At 45.5% G+C, this 22,589-nt stretch overlaps 1 protein-coding gene across 2 annotated transcripts in view; it reads right to left on the bottom strand.

Annotated features, from left to right (window-relative positions):
• USP6NL (USP6 N-terminal like) overlaps positions 1-22,589 on the bottom strand; it is a 1,148,352-nt gene that overhangs the window by 451,718 nt on the left and 674,045 nt on the right. For both annotated transcript variants that reach the window (XM_069629707.1, XM_069629706.1), the window contains exon 5: positions 12,066-12,146. In XM_069629707.1, coding sequence (XP_069485808.1) covers positions 12,066-12,146 — 81 coding nt within the window. The remainder of the gene's footprint in view (positions 1-12,065; positions 12,147-22,589) is intronic.

Genomic DNA, 22,589 nt, shown 5'->3' on the forward strand with positions numbered 1-22,589 from the left:
CTTTCCTGAACTTCCCCAATTGTGATCAGGTAACTACTACTCTAGTGTCATCCATTTTTGAATACTCAAATAGCATTTACATGGCCATCGCGAAGACACTGAGTAATGCAGACGCTGCAGAATACAGTAACCAGTCTCTAATGAATCTTTCAAATTCATACTATGTAGCACATGACTGATATGCTGGTTAACGTTTGCGTGGGTATAGTATGAAATCGGCCAGTTTCAATTAACATTTTCAAAGACTACCCACCACAGATATGAGATCCCTTCTAAAATGTGGCAAGATTTGGTGGCTATTCTTTTTTTTGGTCTACATCACAAAACTACTGAACTCCCTTCATTTAGCCGAGATGTACTGAAAACAATCCCCGTTGCTAAAAACTCTGTTCCAACAACATGATTGATGAAAACGCACTCTTATGTTAACATGGAGTTGGATGTGCGACTTGCGCTTGGAAGCCACCTCGTAGAATCTGGGCGCTTTACAAACCCACCCAACATAACAAAGGGCCAAAAATGCTGAGACTAGATACCTCCACAGACTCCAAAGACAGGAACACATCACCCTGGCCCTTCAAACACTTCACTGGCTCCTGGGTAAACATTGGAAACAATTCGAAACACTACTGTCGACCTTGCCTCCAATAGTAGGCAACCATATTCCACCAAAAAGAAACGAATCCTCAACACGCTGACCATAATGCTCTGATCGAGCAAAGCGGCCTTCGTAATAGTGCCACATTTCAAAAGGTATTAACTCAGAATTGAATTGGAGCTTTCTGACAGGAAGAGGGGCGGTCCTCTGAGGCATCTAGAAACAGAGGCAGACCAGCTATACTTCAGGAAATCCCTAAAAAAAAAAAATCGGATACACACAAGACTGCAATGGACATTAGCACCCCTCTTGTCCCCCTGTGTTGTTCCCTTGTGCACCCCCCTTTCCTGCACACACGAGTCTGTCCTGATACATTCTGGTTTCACCATCACCGTCTTGTGGCCAATGCTGGATTTTACTTTTATGGACTTCATTGATTCGCGGTGCATCACCCTTTCTCAACTCTCATGCTGGACTTCCTTTGCATCTTGTACTCATGGTGGCCCTGAATCATGATGTTCCAATCTTCATCTTTTATCCTGGCTTGCAACATTATGTGTTACTACTGACTTCTGCAATTGTATTCGCTCTCCTCTCTTGCTTCTCCACTCTTTTTGACTGCTTACTCTCTGTTCTCTCCTCCCCTCCCCTCCCGCTTTTCCTATCTCTTCCCCTCCTCCCCTTACTTTCTTCTATGCACTTACTCTATCAGAATTGTCCCTGGACCTACTATGATAGCAACCTCGCCTGTCGCTTCCCCTATCTCCTTACTGTTGCCCCCCCTGTTAGACAGAAACCTGTGCAGTTCCCTTGGGGACCACTGCAAAAGGCTTAAGACTACAGGTGTTGGCAGTAAGCCCAATTGGTAGCAGTCTGTACCACCCAGATTTACCTGGTAGCTGTGGCTGAGCAGCCAAACTTCTCTCAAGAAGAGTTAGACAGTATATGGAGTATACAAGATAGGTACCAAAATACAGTAGCACAAGCAAACACTGACCAGAGCTTTGGTATCAAGTATATAATTATTTATTTAAAGACACACTTAGAAACACTCTAGCACTATTATTGTAAGCAAGTTTAAAAACACAGTCACTATTAATATATATATACATCCCTTATTCCTTATTAGACAAGTCTTAGTTAACACCACTTATTTCCAGACAGAGGTGAGTGCTTAACTAAAGCTGGCACTCCAATAAGTTAAGAAAAAGGAAGGGAAAAGGCAGAAATTAGGAACCGCGCACATCACAATACTTTAGAAACACTCAGCAAGGCAGGAAAGTCAAAGTCTACTTGTGAGCAACAAGTTCAGAGGCCAGGCACCCTCTTGGAGAGAGTAGAACACCAATGCGCCCAAGATCACACAGTTTAAAATGCTTGGAAAGTCTTGCAGAGAGTTTAAAAAGGAATCAGTTCAGCTCAGAAAAGTTCAGTTAGCCAGCCTAGGGCCAACCCAAGTGGTAAAATGAGGATTTACGAGACACCCCACACAGACCGTTGCGAGGGAGGCCAAACGGACACAGTACCTTGAAAGTGGAGAGAATCCTCCAGCGGGGGCAGTTGTCCCTGGCAGTGGATGCAAGTCGCGGCGTCGTCCAGAGGAAGAAAAGATCTCGACGTGGAGGAAAGCTGAAGGTCGTTGCACTGCCAGGGAAGAAACCAGACGCGGCGTTCTCTGGTTTAAAAGGTACTACCCTTTTATTCACGGTAGTGGTAAAACGTGGTATCCCGGTTGCCGGGGTGCTTGGCACAGGCAAGGAGGCCACAAGATGATCCAGGAAGGCGAAAAGGCAGGCAAACTAGTTATCCCCACCAGTCAAAGGAAGAAGACTCTTCGGGATGAAGATCTCCTCTGTCGTTGGAAGAAGTGGCGAGTCGGTTCAGCAGGGCTCCACCGGTGGTGCCGTCGTTGCAGGTTGGCTCAGCTTCTCCCTCTTCGGATTCTTTGGTCCTGTGGCGACGTCTCAAGTCCCTGTCCCCAAAGCCCTGCTTTTATGCAGAAAACCCCCATTCATCAGTCCTAGCTGTCACTCAAACATGCCAAGTGGTGAGCCGGGCGGCTCACCACTGGGCCAATCACACAAGAGTGTGACTTGATTCGCTCTCCTCTCTTGCTTCTCCACTCTTTTTGACGGCTTACTCTGTTCTCTCCTCCCCTCCCCTCCCGCTTTTCCTATCTCTTCCCCTCCTCCCCTTACTTTCTTCTATGCACTTACTCTATCAGAATTGTCCCTGGACCTACTACGATAGCAACCTCGTCTGTCGCTTCCCCTACCCCTTACTGTTGCCCCCCCTCCCTCCAGCACTATCTAAAACATTGTCAGGCCTAGTACGATAGTTACCTGTTTTGTTCCTCCCCTCCCTTTCTGCACCCCTCTCCCTCACCTTTTGTTTTCCTCCAGCTCTACCAGAAATGTCGTCAGGCCTAGTACGGTAGTCGCCTGTTGTTTCCATTTCCTTCCCACTCTCCCCCTCCCTTCCTTATCTGTGTCTTAGCACTTGCAGTATCTGAAATGTCGTCAGGCCGAGTACGGTAGTTAATTTCACATCCTTACTGTTCATGCCTTGAGGCACTTTGAAACACATTGTGTATAGGCGCTATATAAATAAACTATCATATCACATCACAGAAACCTTAAAGACCAAAGCGAACAGAACAATTTCAACCAACACTCATCTCAAACTCAAACCAAGTGACCCAACAGAAACAAACAAATGGAAGGACATGAAACGCCAAAGATGGAGAGTTTTGACATTTTTAACAGATAAATAATGATCACGGATCTGAACAAAAATGATCTACCAGATGTGAGGAATCAATGGTATTCAGCCTTTCTTCCCAAGAGGGAGCCACCCCCCTTTGGAGCTATTGTTGGAACTGGCTGGGAGTGACTGTCTTTGAGGGCAACTCCCTAGATTGCCCAATATATCAGCATGTACGTGACTGCCTGCGAAGAAGAAGAACAGAACATCTGTATATTTGGCGGCAGGCAATGCTGAAGTCAATCTATCAGAAGGAGGAAAGGACGGTCTCTTTAAGATGAGGCGTATATTTAACCAAGACGAGTGGAGGAAGGAGAGAGTATGGCATGAGGGCAAGCCCTCTGAAGTGATTGTATCTTGAGGGGCAGAGCAGAGCCAAGCTACAGAGCACTCAACTTTCAAAATTGGCGAGGAACACCACAGTGACCCACTGGGAGGCAAGAATGGCAACACAGAAAACCCTGTCCAAGCACAAAGAAGTATCCAGGAGCTACTGGTGGCGTGACCATGAGCACGTCGTGGTGGGTGGGACACCCTTTGAACAATGCAGAGACAATCGCAGCTGGGAGCACGAGAATCTATTTATCGCTCAAATCCATAGACAGCTGCAGCCCAAGAAGAAGCATAGAACCCTGATGCTGCCAAGAAGCCAGAATGAGAGAAGCGACAACTGAGAACAACACCTGAGGGAATACCGGGGAGAATGGGAAAAGCGGGAGGCTGCCGGGGCAAGAGCATATGAAGAGTGAAAATCGTCCCAGTCAAAGCCGAGATGTGAGAAAAAGTTGTCTGTTTGCTAATGTAAAACACACATACAGCAAGTAACACACCTATGAGAAGAATAAAGAGGGACTTGGGACAATTATCCTGGGAAGAAGGTAAACTGTCTTGTGAGCAAAGAGACAAAGATTGCTTAAAGCAAAGCCCCAGCCTAGTTTCTAAGGAATACGAGATAAGACTATCAAGAAAAGCAGAGGCTAGAATAAAGAGTATAAAAGAAAGAACCTAGGAGTGGGTGACATAAAGGGGGATCACATCCGATACAAAGGAACCAAGGATGCATTGAGAGACTGTGAAAGAGTCCCAAGTGAAGATAAGAGTGAGAGATCTCAAAACAAGCTATCAGCAGCATAAGGTAAGGAGACCACCAAGCCCGGGACTGTTTTACAAGAGCTATTGGAGGAGATATCCAGATCTTACCAAAGACGACTGCATAAAGAAACAAGAATAAGAGACATTTCCATACAGAGACTATCAGGAACTACGAGAAGTCCAGGGGAAGAATGACCTTCTCTTGGCTGAGTTTAAGTTGGTTAAACTAGTGGCAGGGTCAGGTGGAGTTAGGTTTGGGCTGAGGTAATTTTTACTTTGGGACTGCCGGATGACAGACAAGCACCCTTTTTTCTTTCGATAGGCAGGGCAACGTAGGCCTTTTCATACGATTTCATCAAAGAGAGTTCTAATGTCCTTAATGAGTCTGACTCCTTCCGATCTGCAACACAGAGCAAAGATCAACCACAACATTAAAATTAGAAATTAGGACAAAACAGGAACTTTTTTGTGTTATTCTCGCCACCAGAAGACATAAATCTGTGCACATCACCTCAATCAAACCAAGGAGATCTGACTCGGTTGGGTCAGTCTGCTCTGCTCTTGCCATAACCAAAACCTGAAACTGTAAAAACTATGTATCTCAAAGTCAAGCGCCTCAATAAAACATAACTCTCCCTAGTCAACAGTAGATTGGGACTCAAATGGTTCAATCTAGCATTAAACTCCTTTCACAGGAGTCTTCAGCAAACCCCATTCTCTACGCCATCACTGCTCAATTTTGTATTACATTACAAACTGACCACACCTCTTATTGTTTTAACCAGCGCTCAAGAATTTAGCTTCCCATTATAAACCAACTGTGATCACATTTTTCAGAGCCCTGGTAGGTGCTTTTAGAGCTGTAGAATTTCGGAAAAAATCACAACTGCTTCCCACCAACCAAGTAAATAAAAAAATAAAAAACACATAGAAAACCATCACCTGCGTAGAAGAATAGAATGCGAGCCCGGGCCTGATCAGAAATGATGAAAGTATCCCTACAGGGGGGGCTTCTACATGCTTCGAAGGCGGCCTCCAGCCGTGTGGAGGCTCGGAGCGGGGATGGCCCTGCTTCGAGCCTCCTCATTTGCTGAGCGGCTGCCACGCCCCCCGCCAGGGATAAAGGCATGGAATCCCGGCCGAGGGATTCCCGGCCAGGTAATGCCTTGGCGAGGGCCAATCAGAAGGGTCCTTTCATTCTGATTGCGCCCTCGCTGGGTACTAATAGTCAATACTGAAAGAGGAATTGAAATGCTAGGTTAGATTAGGTTACTGGGATGTATACCCACTTGCATGGACTCCAGGCGCTCTGGTGAATCTGAAAGAGGGTGAGAGGTGACTTAGGTTGAGAGGGAGAGAGGGGGAAAAATGCAAGATAGCTTTTATGTTGTTGATGGGTGCAGAGCGGAAATACCCTGAGCTCTGCATGCAGGTCTGTTTCAAGGGTAAGACGACGTTTCATCACCAGGCTTTTTTCCCAATAGTTTTTAGGCAAAATATTTTTTACAAAACTCATCGAAAAATATATGGGGGTGGGAAAGTGGCTGGGTGGTTGGGTATATGGATTAAATAATAGGGGAGGGCCGCTTGGGGGTGAATCCCCCAAATACCAAAAATTAATTCAATGAGGTTTTTTAATTAAAAGATTTAAAGAAAAAACAAATTAAAAAAACTGCTGATGAAAGAATATAGAACCGTTTCTAGGCGATCTATGGCTACAAGGAGCCATGTGTGATGTGTGTCCAGATGAGTCTCGACTGCTAGGATGCATAGGTCTGACCTAGGATATTCGAGTTGGATGTAGAGGTGCATCATTCGGTTTGGTGTCTGCTGAACGAGTGGTTTAATTGCCCGGTTTGAGTGGCTGAATTGATTTTCAAATAGTGTGCATGTAGAGATTGAGCATGTTAGTATGGGAAGATCAGTGAAAGGCCTTATAGGCAATTCGAAGCATCCACCCGCTGTGGCCATGGGAACATCTTGGTAGTGGTGCCCTTTAGATAAGGTGTCTGAGATGACCGGAGGCGCACTGGTGCAGCTGTGTCTCCAATAGCAGACACTAATCCTGGATGAGAAGTGGGGGACCCTCAGAAGAGCAAGACCCTCTCCCTTTTTTTGCAAATATGATTAAAATAAATGCTGTTCGCTCTTTTGATTAGCTAGATATGACTTTTACTACCACGCTGTCTTGTAAAGTTCACTGTACCAAACGAGCAAATTGTATGGTGCAGGGCATTGGTGGAATTCAACTATTTGCTAAATCCTATAGATTATCCCTAAATGAGATTATACTAAAAATGTATAAAACCAAAGCTACTGTCACTGCAAAATATGGCATGGGCCTCTGGGGATTTGGTAACCTGTCGCTGTTTCAAGATAGCAAAAATAAGTTCTTGAAGCAACTGTTGGGTTTGCCAGTCTGATGCCAATTTTGCTATTCATCAAGAACTAGTTCTCAAATACTTGGAGGACGAGTTTAAATTGGAGCCTGTGGTTACGTATCTGGGGAAATCCCAAAGCTGCTCTCTCTCACAAATTATTCTCTGGATGTAGACAAATATTAATGCAATTTCTTGGTTTGCCCATGTCAGGAAATTGGCTGTTATGATTAATGGCGGTTCTCTGTTCGCTATCCCGGTCTTATGAAATAAGAATGGGCTAAAACCATACCAAAATGGATTTAGTGCTAGATTGAGCATTGGGAGGGCAGAACTGGAATTAAGTAAAACTGCAAACCGCCAATATATCTTGCTGTCCTCGAGATCACCTCAAATGGTTTGTTACGTACCAAACTTTTGAATGAGCATTGTTTGATCACCAGAGCCAGATTTAGCCTACTTCCTTTCAAATCTGTTACGGCATCAGACAGTCTTGTGAATGCCACATGTGCATTGTGTAATCATGGTCCCGATGATCTTTTACACTTGATGTTTATTTGCCTGAGGTGCGACTGTGTTCGTAAACATACCATAATACCCTTTCTGCATAATTTGATATTCATCAATGTAGCCTGCAATGCTTTTTATTCTCCTTGCTGATCGCCTCTAATTTCTTGGACATTATTGACCTATTGAGGTCAGTATTAGCAAATAGGAAGAAGGACTTCACTTAATGAATTCTTAAATAATTCTTAAATTATTTTTATGCAACCCTTTTCCTTCTCCTTCTCTTACCATTTTTAGATTGGCACTGCCTGATTGGATGTGACCAGAAACTATTTATACTCATGAATGTGATATTGATTTCATGTTATATATTGTTGATTTTATGTTTTATTTGGTTTTTTTGTTTGTTTTTTTTTTACACAAAATAAATCATATATGACGAGTGCAGTAGATACAACAGACAGTGGGTGAGAACAGTTCTCAGAGCTCAGAGTAGGAATTCCAGAGATGGCAGTCCTAATAGGGACCCTAGAAACAAAGACAAGTAACAAGATGAAGATGAGATGTCTAGGAGCCAGTCACAAATATTACTTTTGAACATGAGGAGTGGGGTCTAATTGGTTTTGTCATGAGGGGCAAAATCACAGTCTGATGATAGGTACCAAAACCCCAGAAGGGCGAATATATTGTGGAACACAAAGGAGTCCCCACCCAGTAAACCTGCCTAGTAGATCTGGGTGTTCGGGGGAGAGATAGTCACTACAGGAGGGGGAGCTTCCACAAGGAAGTTTGTCCACAGGTCTCTTGTTGCATATAACCTTTAGTGGAGCATACTCGTATCGTTATGTGGCAGTGAGGGAATGACTGCTAAAACAAAAGATTTATTGGAAAAGAAAGAACCCCCTGCATCGTGGCCAGGAAACCAAATGCTCTGTGCATCCAGAACAAATCCCCCAATTGTTGACGCCAACACCTGCATTTTACACTCCACTCTCAAGCATGCATCACATATTCCACACCGCTCACAAACCCATCTCCCACAAACCTTCTGCCTTTAACAGGAATATCACAGAAAGCCTCTATAGCATACCAGGCACTGAAATGTGGAACCCTCAAGAATTCCATCAGGGCTTGAACAAAAGACCACACACATCTGATCTGCGACAGAATTCAGGAGAAGAGACAATGACACTCTTCCAAAAAAGGTGTCCCACAACAACTAGCCTGTGGTTAAGTGAACCTGAACTCCACCTGGTGGCATTTTGGCTCAGCCACTACTTGGTTCCATCTTCAAGCACAGCAACCATGCCTTGGACCCTCTTCGAAGCTGACCAACACTGGAGAGTCCTTTTCTCATCCCGGCGTGAATACCTCACTCTTCCCCAGTCATCAACCTTAGGCTCAACATACCCAAGGCTCTCCAGTTAATGTACCACCTGTCAGTACTAACTTTATTGACACTGATCAACACATCTCAATAGTTCATTGCTATACCGACGTACAGGTTGAGACACCCCCACCACTTAGGAGCCAGTTCACACACAAGGCTTACACCCCTTCAAGACAGTAAAAAGAGTTCTCCTGAAAAGAATGGGCCAGGATTCAGTACACCCACACCATGATACTCATAGAAAATACCCAGCCAGACATGGGGCTCATGCGGAAGAGTGCCTTTTGCCACCCCACTGTACCTCTCCACCAGGCTGCTCTGCCTGGTGCAATTCAACTGTGTGTTCACCTTCCGGACCAGCTTTGAGCAGCGCTGTACCCAGTTATCTGCCACAAGGGTTGCTGGAAGCACTGCCTCTTGAAACATCTGGTTGAAAACATGAACTGCACTAGCGGTCATGCCATACATAGCCCATGACCGAATCAGCCACTTAGCATAGTAATCCATCAGAACAAAGAAACCCTTGCCTCCAAGCACAAGTCAGATATAGGGCCCATTATGTTGAGTGCCAACTTGGGCCAACACACTGCAATGACACCTATCAATAGAAGACATTTATTTTCGTAAGGATTGTTTTTATGCAAGAATGACACTAATGCTCCCCCCGCCCCTCCTAGGCAAGGGATTTCTGTTGAGCCATATTCAGTTGTTTGAAGACCTCACTTTCACGCACTGCCTAAGGGGACCACTTCTTGTCAGATTGATGATTATGTGGGCCACCTACTATAATCATTCCTCTTTTTCAATCACGTCACTGGCCCACAATTTCTAGAATTTCTTTCAAGGGCTACTGTGGCATGGGAGTTACAGGTTGCACCTCCAGTGCAAAAGGCACAGCGCAACTGCTTTAAACAGTCCAATATTTGAAATGCCTCAGCTTACCAACAGCATTGCATAACCCTTGATTGTCCCTATCCCAAATGTCGCCTTCTACCAATATCACCTGCCACTGGACATAGGACCCAACTCAATTTCCTGGGCTTTTTGATGGCGCTACGCCAGTAAGGTTGCCTTTATGTGCGCCAGCTAGACTGCTCCTCTGCTATCCCTTCCTTTAAACTCAAGCAACACGTTGCATAACCCAAGCACATCATTCTTGGCATCCCCATGGGCCTCAGGGTTGATGTCGGTACTTACTGATCCTTCAATCGGCTCCTCATACTGAGCCAAGTGTCCACATTGATGAAGCACTGAAAACCCGAGTCAGACATGCCTCACACCAGCGGCTTCTCCTTTCGGTCACAAGTGATCTGTTCAAATCATTCACCTCAACACTCACCTCACTGATCCGTCTTCAAGCACCTCGCTTCCTTAGCATTGTCCAAGTACATGAGCACCAAATGGCCTTTCCTCCTGAATTTTGTGGAATATTATGTGAGAGCATAGGCCAAAATGCTGACACAGCCCTCAGCTGACCAGCTGCCAGGGGATTGTGAACTTGGCTCTCACTTACACACATCGTCAACGTACAGTCCTCATTGGCAAGCATGACGAATTCTGAGCTTTCAACCCTTGCTCAGAACTACTATGTCCCTTCCATGCCTCATTGGTGCAACCAAAAAACTACATCATTCAGACTTCCCTCAAGTACACCACCACACAAGACCACCAACCCATCATCACTACCACACCTTCAAATGTCCTCTTCCCCTTTGTGGTTTGGGAAAATCTTCAGAGTCTACCAGCATAGGAACGAAGTATACATTCCCAAGTTTTGTCAAAAACCAAAGGAGTCTTTTTCCAGCTCAGTCTACCTCCAAGGACCATGTGCTCCATTCTCCCAGAGCTTTATTGTGGATCCATGTGCACTTTAGCCATAGTGACTAGACCAAAATACTCTAGGTCCACCTCCTACAACAGTAACCCAACCAACTTCAAAGTGCTGCAGGTGCCAATTCTAGACTCGACCCAGGCCTGAAAAAAAAAAAGATTAGTGCCATCAGCTTTCCACGTTTTCATCGCATCTAATTTGAAAGTTGTAATTTTCTCTGTGGTGATTTCACGCATCCGTTTTGCTGCACCTTCGTTTAAAATAAAATATGTGTTGGGCGTTTGGGGCAGTGGATTGGGGTTGGCAGGGTCAAGTGTTGAGTTACGCGGGGGGACCCCCCCTAGCCCCATTTACAAAAAAACAAACTCAGCGAAAATTGGCTGGGGTGAGAGAAACTTTTAAAACAGCTGCAATGAAAGCACAGGCCGCCGCCCTATCACCTTTGCAATATAAACATGCAGTGGCTCCCAGCAAGACAACAACCGCGACACTGCCCAACTATACCCCTTCAACAAACTCACCAACGAGGTTTGGGAAAGGCCTTCAGCTCCAAGAAACTATCTCCCGATTGCTCACCCCCCCTCGCATCAAAATACTGAGTAAAAGAGCGAGATGCTTCACTGTCTCTGCACATCAGACCCCATCCCACCGTTATTTCCTTCAAGGAAAAAACATCAAACCATTGTCTTCTCCATGGAGGGCAGGAAACTGGAAGGCAATATGTTTGTGTCCCCCAGGTACGGGGGCCAAACCCCAAGAATCTAGCTTATAACGCAGCGATTTTATATAGGACGATACAATCTACGGCTAGAGCGCACCCAACATCCGGCCAATATCAATGTACCTCCAGACGACTGTTTGTTTGCACCATAGAAGTCCAAAATCTAATGAATAAATGTAGATGAGAGTGGATCAATGCCAGAAAGATGGGGTCAATAGAAAACCGAACACCCCATTCAACCGTGGATGGCAATACACCAAAGGCCTAGTCGCCTAAAACAAGATTAATAGAATATGGGATTGGAATCGAATCAGCAACCATCTAGGTTTCAAATGTACATAAAAACCCATCAAAACTACAAATGTGGTAGTAAAGCAATGTAGAATGACGATTGAGAATACGGTTTTAAAGTAATTTGTAATTGGGTATTTACAACACGCTTAATACCCAGAGGTTTCTAAGCGCAGATCCGGGGATCGAACCTGTGTTGCTCCATGTACTCTAGCATCCGAGGTGAGCGCGTTGCCCCTGAGCTATCCTCCCGGTAAAGTGGAGCTGAACATGCCCTCCTCATTTTTGGCAAGTAGGGGGAAGGGGTGAAATGAATACCCTGTATATGCCCAGGCCTTACATTTGCACTCACTAATAGCAATTATATAAGATAGTAACTTCGTATGCATGGCTAGTAGCTTGCCGCTTCACATTTTTACCCCCACTGTGTCTAGGAATATTTCATCAAATAACTTTCACAATAACCGTCAGAAGCAGAAAATACAATGATCTACCTTCTCACTGGCCCTGTACTTCCCCCAGTTCTTCAGCATCTTCAACCATTTCGAAGTTCTTTCAATTTCAAGATGCTTTTGCTGAAAATTAGAAGAAAATAAATGTTTAAATAACGATTTTGAAACAGTTTTACCATTCGTAAATGCATACGGCCTTTCTGGATTTTTTAAATTGCAAGCAGGTTAGGTAGACCCAAAATGTACACACTCCTCTGTACTAGCATCCAATCTGGCTACTCAGACGGTTTGTTAGGTACTTCACTCCTGGTGGATGAAACCATTCTCTTCTCCATGCACAGTAGGGAGGTTGGAAGGCAATATCTTGGGTCCCCCAATTGTACTCAGAGAGGGCCATGGGCATACAACCAAACGCCAAGTATATAGCCTATGACTCTGATTTTGAATCGGACTACAGCATCTGCAGTAAGAACACAACCCAACGTCCAACCATCACCTCACTCCCAAAGCTCCACCAACCACCTCCCTTGTTTTGTGTTTATCTATTTAAAACATGGTGCAGTCCCTCCTGACCAGCACCAAATTAACAATGCAGCAAACTATGCTAGTTTGTGGATTGGAAAGCCCTGGCAGAGCTCGATTGAGCGAACATACCGTTTCCAATCAAGCATGCTGTAGAGGCAACACTCTAGAGAAAGGGAGCTACACTGCCTGCTCCTGCCCGCCCAGGACCTTTGCATCTATCTAAGCGGGAGGATGGACGAGGAAGTAATGCAAGCAGGGCAGTGTTGAGTCATGCAAAAAGCAAAGCTAGTTCTGTCAAAACGAAACACCATAGCACAGAGTTCCCCCATCTTGTTTAGGTTCATGGCTCACAGTGAAGAGCCAATGACTTCAGAGCAGCAAGCAGCTGACATATTGATAACATAATGCATATTGATCAAGAAGAGAAATTCTGCAGATGAAAGGATACAAATAGTGTCACGCTTGGCCTTTAAATGTTCTCCTTGATTACTGGAGAGAAGCAGCAGGCGATTATGTGAATGCATCAGTGACTCCATCTTGCAATCATGCAGGAGAGATTGCACTCCAGATCCGAGAGAAAGCTTCAGCACTGGCCAACCTAGAACTTCAGTACAAGCCCTCAGAGGGTCCTCTTGCAATTTAGACAAAGTTGCATTATTGATGACGTTTAAGAATATTGTTGAATTAGCAAAGAGAAAAGAGTCCTCTCTGATGGAAATTCTGCACATTCTTCAAGGGCACATAATACCAGTCCTAAAGTACTGAACTTGAAAGTAAAATGTAGACATATTTTTCATTGTTTTCATCCAAAACGGCTGATTCATCAAAACCTCACTAATACTTAGACATTTATTCACATGTATTTGTGGGCAAACACAGCCACGAGACATGTTCTGGGTTACTAAGATCCAATAATTTGAAATTAGGCGCTGGACAGTGGTTCCTTAGTATCCAATGAGTATCAATGGCCCCACACATACTCATTGGATACAAAGGAACCACTGTCAAGTGCCTAATTTCAAATTATTGGAACTCAGTAACCCAGAACAACCCTTGCAAACATTGGGACCTTAGGAGCTTGGTCCCTCTGAGATCCACCTGACAGCAGCAGGCAACGTAAAAAAGAAAACTATGCACAAACTAGCGCAAGACCCACAGTCCTAACAAGCTCTCAAACCACTTTAACACAGCCACGGGACACCCTGCCTATCGTTTCGCCACTACATATCTCTTTGTCACCCATTAGGATCTGCATATGCATGCTCAGTCTACAAAGCACGCAGAACATTTTTGCTAATAGTAGGGTCATATTCACTCAGGCGTGCATCACTGCCAGACCGCTGGCAGATCAGAGGTTAGCAAACTAACCTGGGCAGTAAGCATCTTCTGGAGGGGAGGGTTCAATCCTCCCCACCAATTAACTCTTTCATCCACCATTAGAATAATGATGTATTCAATGTAAAGAACTGTTCTACTAAAGATGTGCAGAATCAGTCTTTATTGGTCTAGACAAATGAGATTGCAAAGTTGCTGTCTGCAAGCTTGGAGGACTGATTATGCCTTTAAACAGAGTTTATTACGGCGTTCGTTCTTTAAGACTCCAAAGCTTTGAGAGGCCAACCAGTGTGATACCTCCATTCAAGATTGGTTAAATGCAATTGCATGATGGAATGAACATGTTGGGCACCTTGTCCCTTGAATATGATTGAGTGCCTTCAATTCTGTTTTCTCCAATTAGATCTTTATGCCCTGAGGAAGGCTGGGCCGTTGTGAAATTCTGGGCCACCTTGCAGCCGAAACTCAAATAGGCACAATTTTAACCTCCCCAAACATCCCTCGTTTCTTTTTATCCATCTGTTGGAACAGGTAAGCATTGGTTTGCTTATTCATTGTGAATTTCTGTGAATACATCATTGCACGTGTAGATTGATGTGGTGCATGAGCCGATACCAAAGTACAGCTCTCGGCTTACATTGAGCGAGGATGATCTCTTTGGATTCCCTTTGTTCGTTTTATGTAGGGTGATTTGGTGTTTGATATGGGTTGTGCACAAGTGGCAGTGTTTACACGCTGGAGATGGGCACTTTCGGTTTAATTGGTTTATAATTATGCCTTGATTTACCGGTTTGTATTAATTGAGGATGTTGCTTTTTGTGATATTTTAACATGTGCTGCTCAAATTGTCAAGTATGTAATGTTTGATTAGATTATCAATTTTGGAGAAATTGAACTGGCATTTGATTACTTTGTGTCGAACATTGGGCAGAGACCCCTGCGAAACTTATTTCGACTACGGCAGAGAACCCCTCTCTCTTTTTGGGTGTAGTGGTTAGATACATCTTTAGGGCCTTTGCAGTTAGTACATGGGGGTGACCTCATATATGTGTTTGTTACTCAAGAGACTGGCCAAGAAAACCCAACACCATGACTAGCATGCCACCACAGAGAAAAAAATAGTATGCACGATAAGCATTTAACAAGACAAGACATACAATATGGACTATTACCGTCAATTGTTATAAGTTAGTGGTATTTTTCGAGTAGAAATATTACACATTAGGGAAGGGGCCAATTAAGTTTTTTTCGTTTTGGTAAAGCTCCAAAAGCATTGACAAAGACCAGAAGGACGTGTTTGCTTGTTTTGTTTTGTTTCACATCATATTATCCATTATTCAGAGTCTCACTTGCAGTGACCCAAGGGCTTAGTTGACGACACGCGTTTCTCATAGTGCATGGCGTGCATGGTTTATCGAGCTATATAAATCATTATCTGGAGTGGATGGGATAAAGTTTGTGTAATACTCACTACCTGTTAACATACATTTTAAATGTTCTTTTAGTTTCATGAGGTTTGGTGGAAACCAAAATAACCAGTTTGAATGTTCATAAAGTCAGTGTTTCAAAATACAATCCAAGTACTCTTAAAATACAATAATCTGCGTGTTCTTAAAGTAGGACTTAAAATTGGGAAATCAATCTTACATAAAACTGCAAATGGTGTAATCTTTTAGATGAACCCCAGACATGCAATCTTGGAGTTGCAAGAAAGGTATACCATAGCAATTCTAATGGGGCAGTATTTCTGTTTAAGCAGGGGCTTAGTTAATTGAGGGCAGTCTTAGAGTCAACAATTTGAGAGCTGGTGTGATAGAGATCATTCTAATTCAGGTTTAATAACAAGCATAAATTCACTACCAACTGATTCTTTTAAAAAACACTTTTTTTGTGAGCACATCGTGCAACATATTAACAATGCAAGTGTGATGCAGTCGCACCTAAACGGCAGTTTGTGGGGCTGGGAGGGAAGAGTAATCTCTCAAGCCCTTGGGAAACTGCCCGCTCCATGGTGACCCCCTGGTATAAGATGGAGCCCCAGAGCCCCTCTCCACTCCCCCAGCCTGATCTGTAGGGACAGGTCAAAGGTGGTGGTCAAATAGTGTCCTTGCAGACAGACAGTGATTTAGGGAATTTAGCAACCAGACTATACTTGTAGATGATTTGATGCAGGGAAGCGAGCGGGAGGATCGTGAGCCACCTATGTGCAGTCCATGGAGCAAGCGAGAAAGCGTTTCACAAATCCTCTTGCTCATCACTGAACTTACTCAACGTCAGTGGGAAACAGAGGAAGGACCAGGAAGCTCACAAACTATAGAAGCAGAATGATGAAGAATAATCCATGTGGGAGGCAAAAGAGATGGAGCTGCCTTGCTCGACCACAAGATGGTTATGGCTGTGCAAGCAGTCAGCCTTTTGCTACTATGCATAACAATGTCATTAGTAGATCCAGCGATCAAAGAGTTACTACACCATACCACAATGCGAAGGAAGGGGGGGTCGGGGGAGACCCAGAGACTTTGGCCAATCCTGATCCTGATGACTTAAGTTCAGACAGCATAAAAGGATGACAGAAGGAGAGGTAGGGTGTAGGATTTAGGAAGGTGATCTGGGGAGATGGTGCAGGTGAAGAAAAAAGAAAGAGTGAGGGAAGCAGGAAACTGAGCAAGGAGCTGAGACTTCGAGCCCTCCTCCAAATAGGCTCCTCAAATGTGGTTCAAACCGATTGAGGACGGAGATAAGGGACCACAGAATAGAAAGGAGTGGATTATAAGACTGCTGGGATCAAAGCAAAGAAACAAGAGCCTGTGGTCGTTCTGCCTAGGAAGTCGACCCTTGGTTGGTCTGAAAAGCTTCCAAGAGGGGTTTGTTTTGAGGTATGGCGGGGGTGGGAGGGTTGGGCAATTCCTGCCCAGAAATTATTTGGATATCACCTAAGGTAAGGGGATGGGGGTGGGGGTGGGGGGTGGGGTCGAGAGTACTTTCTGGTAGGCATAACATTTTAGGTGTCTCCTAAGGCAAGAGGACATTACCAGTTATTGCCTGCTAAGTGTGTGCAGTCTATATTTTGGGAGCCCAGAAAACCATCTTGGAACCAAGTAGCAATCAAGGAAGAAGCCAAAAAGCATGCTGGGATGCTATAAACGCGAGTAGCCTCGAGATAGCCAACAGGGGTCTATATCCCTGTATCTTTTTTGAGGAATAGAGAAGTACACAGACACCATCAACTCAGCTTAGATCCATGCACTTGTGTGGTTAAACCCCCATCCTGACACTGTTAAACACAAATCATCCTTTTATGTCCTAGTGGCTATCACTCATCCAACTCTAAAGGCCCAAAAAGGTGATGCTTACTTCTAGGACCAGCACTCAGATCCTCAATGGGACAAACCAGGTTTGGGCCTGGGACTTTACCTCCACACACCAGAGTTTTGGTTATCACCAAGGCAGCGTTTCCCTATTAAAGTAAAGGCCCCCATCCTGTTCAGTCCCCCTTACAATCACTTGGTGTACAACCAATCCTTGGTGTGACAACAATAAAAGGTGCCGAGCTGTTTTCATTGTGCGAGTGTTTCGTTATTTCCCCCCCACGTTAAAAGCAGATAATTAATAATTCTTAAAAGCCTATTGATTACAATACTGTTTAACATCCAGCGCAAAATGAATGCTTAGTAAATACAGGGCAAATATTTAGTACAATAATTGCACAATCCGAAGACACAATCGATCCTTTAGCCTTCCTATTTAGATTCCCCATAACATTATTATCGAAATGAAGACGGAGGACGGCAATACATTTCACGCTATGGCAAGAGAAAGTACTAATCACAAAACCGGTGCACACGTCAAACAAAAAAGGGCAACATCAACACAGTTCCATCAAGCCTTGGACACCAGGGACTCTTTCTATTACAAATGACAGCAGAGGCAACCATTCGAACTATAGCACACTCAGAATGTTCGCCTTTCACTGTCAAATTGCTTAAGAACATACCAACCCCTCGAAGACAGTTCAATGTTTTTTATTTTCAGACGCATAAAGGGCTCCCTCCTCTCACCTGAGCAGGGCCATTCCCTCCCTATCCCAGGCCTACCTCATCTCCAAGGTGGGCTCTAGAAGTCAGGAACCCACGCGGAGTAAGATTTCACCATGTGCATCTTCCTCTGGGAACAATCTTGGTGGTCCCTAACCTCGATCCGCAATCCAGTGCAAGGTAAAGCTACGCCAGATAATCAGACCCACTTGGTCATTGTTCGATCCTTACTCTCCCATCAGTCTTCTCTCTTCCCCTTCTACCTCCCAATATCCTCTGTCTCCCCCTCTTTTTCCCTTTAGTCACTCTTTCTGCACCAAAACTACTGCCCCCCCCGCTCTGAACCACAACTCCCCTCCCCTCTCTGCACCACAACCCCACTCCCCTCTCTGCACCACAACCCCACTCCCCTCTGCACAAAAACTCCCCTTTGCCCTCTGCACAAAAACTCCCGTTCCCCCGCTCTCCCGTTCCCCCCTCTGCACAAATACCCCCTCTGCCGTTCCCCCCTCTGCACAAATACCCCCTCTGCACCCAAACTACCCTCCCCCTTCTGCACCCAAACTATCCTCCCCCCTCTCTGCACCCGAACTATCCTCCCCCCCTCTCTGCACCCGAACTATCCTCCCCCCCTCTCTGCACCCGAACTATCCTCCCCCCTCTCTGCACCCGAACTATACTCGGCACCACTACTACTGCCAGTCACCCTCATTCCACTCGCTCAATCACCTTCTCGTTTACTCGTACTCTCCTTCTATTAGCCCACGTCCACACTCTCAAACTCAAGCACCAATTTTGCTTACCAACCAATACCTCGTCTTAATCACTCCTTCAGCAATCCTCCTCCTCCATGCTCCTACGTGTCGGGAGGATAGCTCAGCTGCAACGTGCTCGCATTGGAAGCAAGAGGACACTGAGCAACACAGAAAGGACAGGGACCAGGCGACCCATTCAAACTCACTCTGCCCCCTCTCCAACTCCCACACCATGTCTCTGGGGTAGGGGTGGCCCTGGTGAAAACCTTGCTAGGCCTCCCACCCCAAGTTTAATGGGTTCACACCCCTCTTGACGGTGTCAGGACCCTGAGCAGGTCTCATCACTAATCACAATGCCAGAAACATGCCATCTTCCGAGATTTGCCATCCCCTACTAGTCATACCACTGGTGTTTGGCCCACTCGGTGTCACAAGCACAATTTATGAACCAAAACCTAGAAAGGGAAGTAAGGTGATTATGTGGATGTGCTTTTAGACATGTCACTGCTACTGGTGGAGTTACCAGGTGGTATTAAGGAATTTACTGGGAATAAGATCCCAGGAGTTACAAGGGTTCAGAGCAAAGATGTCCATAGAGACTCTTGTTTCTGCCTTCCCTGCTGCTAGGAGTCTTACATTAGCATATGCTGAATGGAGGACGGGTTACATGCCATCTTATCAAAAACAAAGCTCGTCACCCAACGGGTGTCAGCTCATCTGCTTCAGGTGCCCAGATGTGAAAGCTGCTGAAGAATTGCTCAGCCAGAAACGGGCACATGTTCTTCACCTTATTAGGACGCCCTTGCATCGGCTGTAACTGGCTTGCTTACATGAATCTTGATGCCCTGCTTGCATTGGCAGAGCTGGTAAACTGGTGCTGGATCTTAGTGCAGCAGAAGAGACTCGGCTTTCTCCGACTGCAGAAGGTTATCGTGCAGTGCTTGATGTCCTCCTACAGATCACGTGTCTGCATTGCATTACAGAGAGGAGCGCTTCTACTCTGTGACCCTGTAGTAAGCGGATGAGCAGTTCCACCATTCTTTAGGGCCTAGTACACATGGTCTCAGATCATGTGCCTGCATTGCATGTCAGAGAGGAGCGCTTCTACTCTGTGGCCCTGTAGTAAGCGGATGAGCAGTTCCACCATTCTTTAGGGCCTAGTACACATGGTCTCAGATCATGTGCCTGCATTGCATGTCAGAGAGGAGCGGTTCTACTCTATGGCCCTGTAGTAAGCGGATGAGCAGTTCCACTATTCTTTGGGGAAGTGTCTAGTACACAGTCTCAGATCACGTGCCTGCATTGCATTACAGAGATGAGCGCTTCTACTCTGTGGCCCCATAGTAAGCGGATGAGCAGTTCCACCGTTCTTTGGGGCTGTGTCTAGGACACATGGTCTCAGATCACGTCTTCATTGCATGTCAGAGGAGCGCTTCTACTCTATGGCCCTGTAGTAAGCGGATGAGCAGTTCCACCATTCTTTGGGGCTGTGTCTAGGACACATGGTCTCAGATCATGTGCCTGCATTGCATGTCAGAGAGGAGCGGTTCTACTCTATTGCCCTGTAGTAAGCGGATGAGCCGTTCCACCATTCTTTGGGGCAGTGTCAAGGACACATGGTCTCAGATCATGTGCCTGCATTGCATGTCAGAGAGGAGCGGTTCTACTCTATGGCCCTGTAGTAAGCGGATGAGCAGTTCCACTATTCTTTGGGGAAGTGTCTAGTACACAGTCTCAGATCACGTGTCTGCATTGCATTACAGAGATGAGCGCTTCTACTCTATGGCCCTGTAGTAAGCGGATGAGCAGTTCCACCGTTCTTTGGGGCTGTGTCTAGGACACATGGTCTCAGATCACATGTCTTCATTGCATGTCAGAGGAGCGCTTCTACTCTATGGCCCTATAGTAAGCGGATGAGCCGTTCCACCATTCTTTGGGGCTGTGTCTAGTACACATGGTCTCAGATCACATGTCTGCATTGCATGTCAGAGAGGAGTGGTTCTACTGTATGGCTCTGTAGTAAGCGGATGAGCCGTTCCACCATTCTTTGGGGAGGTGTCTAGTACACAGTCTCAGATCACGTGTCTGCATTGCATTACAGAGAGGAGCGCTTCTACTCTATGGCCCTATAGTAAGCGGATGAGCAGTTCCACCATTCTTTGGGGCAGTGTCAAGTACACATGGTCTCAGATCATGTGCCTGCATTGCATGTCAGAGAGGAGTGGTTCTACTGTATGGCTCTGTAGTAAGCGGATGAGCCGTTCCACCATTCTTTGGGGCAGTGGTTAGGACACTGGGCAGCTGTGCACCGAAAAAGTGTCAACTTTATTGATGATGCCATGCAAAAGCTTTTTATGGGCTTCCAAAACAATTCCATGCTCAAATTTAAAATGAATTCAACAACTACAAATGACTGGCTTCGCAAATGCTCTTTTTACTCTAACCTTTTTAACCACTGACGGCATTATTTGGATCGTAAATTAGAAAAAATATCATTAACGTTGCATCAGAAAACCATCATGTTTTACGCATTTCCAAGGCTAATAAACCCTTTAAAGATTCATATTGAGAAAGCAATCATATCCCCGCCTGGAGACGGTGCTCCGACACTTTGCAGTGATGGAGCAGGCCACAGTCTCAGGGAGACGCTCTGGATCTGTACGGAGCCGAGAGGATGGCTCAAGCACAGCGCGTTCACCTTGGGAGCAAGACGATGCCAGCCCACATGGACTTGGCACCCTGGTTGGGCCGACCCAGCACTTTGCCCCTCTGTCCCACAGGGCAATACATGGAGTACCACAAGTGGGCAATAATACCGATTATCGCAGCGCTTAAAAGATGGGGGGAATCGGCATGAATCACTATGTAAATCACCACAGGTTTATTATTGGGTGAAAGCGGGAGTAGCAAATGACCCCTTTAGAGGAGAGCACGGAAACGCACATTTGCTCTTGGCTAATAAGCCGGTGAATTTGCAAGCCATGTGGCTGCAGTCAGAGGATTTCCAACCGAAAGGAGATGCTAAGAGATCAAGAACCACAGAATAGCAAGGCGTACGGAAAATGCACTCGCCCTCTCTATGAGTGAGAGAGACAACAGGACACGCTGGCGATGGTGGCACATGTACAGGACGTGATCAAGAATTGCTGTTTACACTTTAGGAGAGCGGGCGCGCCAGGTTCCCTATCTCCAGGATGTTGACTTCACCTGAAGATCTGCAATGATGGAGAAAAGGGTGTGGCATTGTACATAATCCCAGAAGCAAAGCAGAACAAAAGGCTGAGGTAAGATCCAAGAGCACGCCAGAGCGACCCAGAGAAAGCCTGCTCTGGCAAAGGGGCCTGGTACCACCCCCCACCTAGCATAACAATTAACCCGAGAGAAAGCCTGCTCTAGCCAAGGGCCCTGCCCCCCCCCCATACTAGCATTAGAATCGCACACAGGCATGCCAGAGGGACCGAGAGGAAGCCCGCTCTAGCCAAGGGGCCTACCCCCCTGTTAGGCAGAATCCTGTGGAGTTCCCTTGGGGAACACTGCAAAAAGATTAAGACTACAGGAGCAGCAGTAAACCCAATTGGTAGCAGTCTGCACCACCCAGATTTACCTGGTAGCTGTGGCTGAGCAGTCAGACTTCTCTCAAGAAGAGTAGGGCAGTATGCAGAGTATACACAATAGGGCTAAAAACACAGTAGAGCAAACAAACACTGACCAGAGCTTTGTATAAAAAGTATATAGTTATTAAACACACTTTAGGTAATACACTAGCACTCTCAATGAAAATTAAACTAAAACACAGTCAGGCAAGTATATACACCTCCCTTGATAACTATCAGACAAGTCAGGGTTAAAGCACAACTATTTGTTAAGACAGAAGTGAGCGCTTAACCTAGATGGCACTCCAATAGTTTAGGTTAAAA

Source organism: Ambystoma mexicanum, chromosome 12 (genome assembly GCF_040938575.1).
Source record: "Ambystoma mexicanum isolate Mex_15411 chromosome 12, UKY_AmexF1_1, whole genome shotgun sequence".
Classification (NCBI taxonomy): Eukaryota; Metazoa; Chordata; class Amphibia; order Caudata; family Ambystomatidae; genus Ambystoma; species Ambystoma mexicanum.